Here is a 5,000-nt window from a genome sequence, read left to right on the forward strand (position 1 = left end):
CCCCCCCCCCCACCCACCTTCCATCATTAATTCCCGCTTGTCTCACCCTTCAGACAGACCAGAGTTCCACTGATCCATTCTCGTAGTGTTATTCAGTTGCAGAGTCTATGTTTTGTTTGGATTTCTTCGACCAACATGCATCACTTTACGTTTGTCCACATTAAAATACAGATTCCATTTCTCTGTCCAAGCTTGGAGTTTGTCTAGATCTTGCTGCAGAATGTTAGTACAGCAAGTAAACGTAAACACACACGCGGGTGACGCAGAAACGTATCATCAGTGGCACCGATGGTAACAAATCGCTTTGTACATGTGTTGTCGGTGACAATTTTTTATATGGTATTTTTTTTTTTGTGCGTGTTGATTTTTATGTCTACTTGAAAATGCGGACAATTTTTCACGCAGGAACATAAGGTTCCCATCCGATGTTCTGTTGTGGGATATATTGTGAAGCACGTGAATGCCGTTTTTTTTTTAAAACTGTTAATTGTTAACATTAGGCCAGTTCCGTTTCCCTGAACTGGTTTATTTTGCTGATGCCAGTCAGTTGCTGTTTGACTTATGGGCCAGCAACATTCCCGTTGTGAACAGCATACTGGACATAAGGTATTTATTGATTTGTTTTATTTTGCCGAAGAAAGTAAATATTTTTGTTCTTGATAATTTTTCCAATATTCGGCTAAGACTGGTTTGTGTTTAATGTGGAAAAAGATTTTACTTAAAAAAATACGTGAGTTGAATATTGATTTTTCATGTTGGGGATGCTCCAAGTCGAATCATTTTGGGAGCTGCTTGGTATGATGTAAGCGTTAACGCTTCTTTATGTGAATGTAATGGTTGATCTGTATTCATTGGGGGCAGACATTTGGGTATAGCTGGTTGAGTCGGGAGACTTATGGGGATACTTTAATTTCGTTTTGAGGGAGACGCTGGACCACTGCCGTCCCGGGGAGAGACTACCTGCTGAGGAAGAGCGGCCATGCCAGGAGCTACTTCCAACGGCGGACCACCCATTGGTGTGGTGCCCAGTGTTCCACGGCGTCCGTCGGGGGGGTGTCGGCGCCTGAGATGTGGGCGGCCGTCATTGTGGTGTGTGTGTTTAGTTACTTTTTGTTTATATTTTTTGAGTGACTTGGAAAAGAAAGGAATTTATTTTTTTGAGTGAGTTGGCATAACGAATTGGTTTTTTTTGATTGGGTTGGGAAATGAACACTTATTTTCTTTCTTTGATTATATATTTATTAATATTATTGAGTTAATCAAAAAAGTAAAAGAAAATGTGAGTTTGCGTTCTTCTAAAAAACAAAACAAACTTGATTCGCGTTGTTGTGCTTTTTTTGGTTCGGATGGAGTGCCGGTTGAAAGTAACACAGGCCTACGGATTTAAGAAAAAATAATCCGTTACACCGATTATGACAGCAATGTTGTATGGTCGAGCAAAAGGCCTGTCCGGGCAGCCTTCCTTCCTTCCTTCCATGGATTTTGGGGATTTTCGAGATGCTCCCCTCTGGTCGACGGTACAGAAGTATAATGACGAAACCCAATCGCTTCCCCAATAGCTTTTTCCCCCAAAGCAGTCAATGCTCTGTCTCTCGAACAAATCCAGTGTGATAAATAGAATTGTGCAATCAACAAACCATCTACCTGAATATCTAGTCATCAGCCCCATCCATATGTTTTATGCAGCTTCTGTTCAACTGAACGTGTGTGTGTGTGTGTGTGTGTGTGTGTGTGTGTGTGTGTGTGTGTGTGTGTGCGTGCAGTATGTGCATGCGGCGTGCGAGTGCACTATGCACAAGTTTTTATATTGACATGTACTCAGTGTATGTATCCCAATTTCTACTGTATCTGCATGTGTTTGTGTAAGATTTTCGAATTATGTTCGTATCTTATGTACTATCCCCCCCACACCCCCAATATTCCTTATGACCCCGGCACACTTGGCAATAAAGACATTATTCTATTCTGTTCTATTCTATTCTATCATTTTCTCGATTACTAGTTCTGTCACGACAGCGTATACCCCGACCGGTACAGCTCCAGACCGTCATTTACCGCTGCTTTGACACCCTTGACATACAGGTGCCAGTAAATTATCTCAGCACCCCCCCCCCCCCCTCTCCCCTCCAAGCCCCCCCCCCCCCCCCTCTCCGCTCACATGTGCATGTCGGAGTTCATATGCATCGCTAGAGGGAGATAATTTTCAGTCTTCGTTTTCGCCGTACGTTACGGTGATTTCCCTTAGAGAAACCGTGGCCTCCACCCTTTCGTGAGGCGGAACGATTTTTACTCGCAATGTTGTCGCAGTTGTAGTTGCTGCCGACGCCGCCACAGCTGGAACTGTGTAATGGCCTCGCAACAAACAGAAACGCCGGGAACTTCAAACTCCAGAAGCTCGTCCCCTGAACGAAGCTCGTCCCCTGTACGAAGAGCGACAGAAGACAGCATTTCATTTCGAAACTCGTTGGGCTCCTATTTTAAGAAAGCTGTCGTTATTTTGGCTGTTTGGGCCACTGGCTTCTACAAAATCAGCCCAAGTTGGCTGCTACTTGCACTGGTACTTTACGTCTGGAAAGAAAGACAGCAAACAGCGAAAAGACATACCATTGCCATCGCGCAACAGATTGCAAAAGACGAGAAAGGGGCCATTCTTGCAAGAGTGGATGATTTGCCATCGTGGGTAAGTGAAAATGAAAGTTAGTCTGCCAGATCTATACAGTTTTCTTAATTCTGGGGGGAACTTGGTTAGACAGACGGCTGAAAAGTCAGAGAAGACTTATAAGATCTTTTGCAGCTTTTTCATGTTTCATATTGAAAATATTATTTCAGTTAAAAAGTCTATCAATAGATTTGTAGATGTGTGCTTTCAATTGTTGAATTTGATAAGAACAAGAAGAGGGAGAAGAAGAGAAGAATAACAACAGCTGCTGCAGCTGCAACTACAACAACCACAGCAGCAACAACAACAATCATAATCACAATAACAGTAATAAAATATAGTAACAACACTGATTATGATGATAATACTAATAGTTATGATAATACTATTTACTAGTGCTACTACTACTAATGGTAATTAACATTGTACAGATCAGAATTACACCTTTGTCACAATATGTCTGGATGAATATTTGTGGGTGATAAATGTCGATAAATTTGTCTCACCCTCCTCTCATTATAAATGATTTATCTTTTTATTATTGTGACTCATGAGAGAGAAACCAAAACTTTTTCCTCAGGGAAAAGGGAGCAACACTCATATATGGTGGCCATTATGAAAAAGGTAAAAAACACACAAAAAGAACATAAGTTACGGAAAACTTACACAACTGTAAATTGCAAGAAGAGACAAGACAAAAATTCTCTATTTTTGAGGGTGATAGATATAAGCACTGGTGTGCTTTTTTACATTCAGTCCCCACACTGAACAGGGCCTACACTACACAATACTACATCAATTCAGAAGCAAGGTAATAATACGATACATAGAAAAAAGAAAGAAAAACGCATGCACACACACACACACACACACACACACACACACTTACAGAGGCACAAGTAGCACAAGTATGGTGGTAATAAAATGCTAGGAAAAAGAAACATAAAGAACACACACACACACACACACACACACACACACACATGCACACACACACAGAGGCACATGTATAGTATTAATGAAATACATATGTAAATGAGCAGAAAAAAGACACACACACACACACACACACACACACAGTCTATTTCATCAAATACAATACTACTGTAAAAATTTTTTATGTGAACAGTAATACTAATAGATACACATACTATAGCAAAAATGGGGAAAATTATGCTCTTTTCATGTCTTTACCAAAGGGAGCATAATTCAGTAATTATACATATGAAAGAAGTATACCTAAAAAAAAAAGGTGAACAAGAGACAGACAGACAGACAGAGATTGCAAATGTGAGAAAACATTATCAGCTAGATAACCTCATAAAGAGAACAGTAGGCCAAGGCAAACAAAAAAAGTAACATGCATATATATATATATATATATATATATATATATTTGAGAGGCAGGCAGTGACAAACAACATGAAGTTGATGAACATAGCATGTAAACCTCCATCTTCCCCATTCTGTCAGCACTGACGTCATCAGGAAAAGAAAAAAAGAAGTATTTACGTAGGTGGCTGCAGCCAAAATATTTCTTCAAAAACACACACTGGAAAATATTTTTGGATTCATCCGTTTTAAACAAACAGTCTTTATTTGTTCGAATGTTATGGTGGTTTTAAGCGTGCACAGTAAATCTATTCTTGCAATTTTTGTTTCAAAAGCCTAATATGCTTGATCGCATCATGAATGATATTATTTCCCAATAGATTTAGCCAGTTTTTAAGGGACTGAGTCTATGTATTATACAGAAACAATACTGCAACTTACAAACCAATAGCAAATATATTATAAAAGATATTACATATCAAAATTGCCGTTTTGTGTGATTTCCACTGGATCAAGTTTATGCGGTGAGCCATATTTGAAGGTAGATAATTCTTGGAAAACAAAGATGGGGGGGGGAAACTGTTATTTTTTGTCACAGCAGATTTTGCTGTGCGGAATTTTGAGCCCTGCTCTCCCAGGGGAAAGCATGTCATTGTGATGCAGTGCCACCCACATTTTTTTTGTCTGGAAATGCATTTGTTTGACTATAAAAGGGGATTTTGTTTTTACAGGGTTTTGCCTGGGACAGGCCTTTTGTTGCCATGGGTTCTTATTACAGGTGTGAATTGGTTGCTACCCATGCAGCACTGATTTATTATCTCATTCGAATGACTAGCACCCAGACCACCTCTCAAGATCCAATGGAGAGGGAAGGATAAAATCCTGGTTCTTATGATACTTGAACATTATATGCGGGTACATATCATCGTATGCATGCTGCGTACTGTCGGTTTTTAATATACTTTAACCCATTCAAACCTGGGGGGGTTGCAGCCTTGGCAGGACTCCA

The 5,000-nt window shown here is 40.0% G+C and overlaps 1 protein-coding gene across 1 annotated transcript in view; it reads left to right on the top strand.

Annotated features, from left to right (window-relative positions):
* Positions 1-2,253: 2,253 nt before the first annotated feature.
* Positions 2,254-5,000, top strand: part of LOC143290090 (extended synaptotagmin-2-like) — a 71,041-nt gene continuing 68,294 nt past the window's right edge. The window contains exon 1 of the mRNA XM_076599379.1: positions 2,254-2,680. Coding sequence (XP_076455494.1) covers positions 2,348-2,680 — 333 coding nt within the window. The 5' untranslated portion in view covers positions 2,254-2,347. The remainder of the gene's footprint in view (positions 2,681-5,000) is intronic.

This window comes from Babylonia areolata, chromosome 15 (genome assembly GCF_041734735.1).
Source record: "Babylonia areolata isolate BAREFJ2019XMU chromosome 15, ASM4173473v1, whole genome shotgun sequence".
NCBI lineage: Eukaryota > Metazoa > Mollusca > Gastropoda > Neogastropoda > Buccinidae > Babylonia > Babylonia areolata.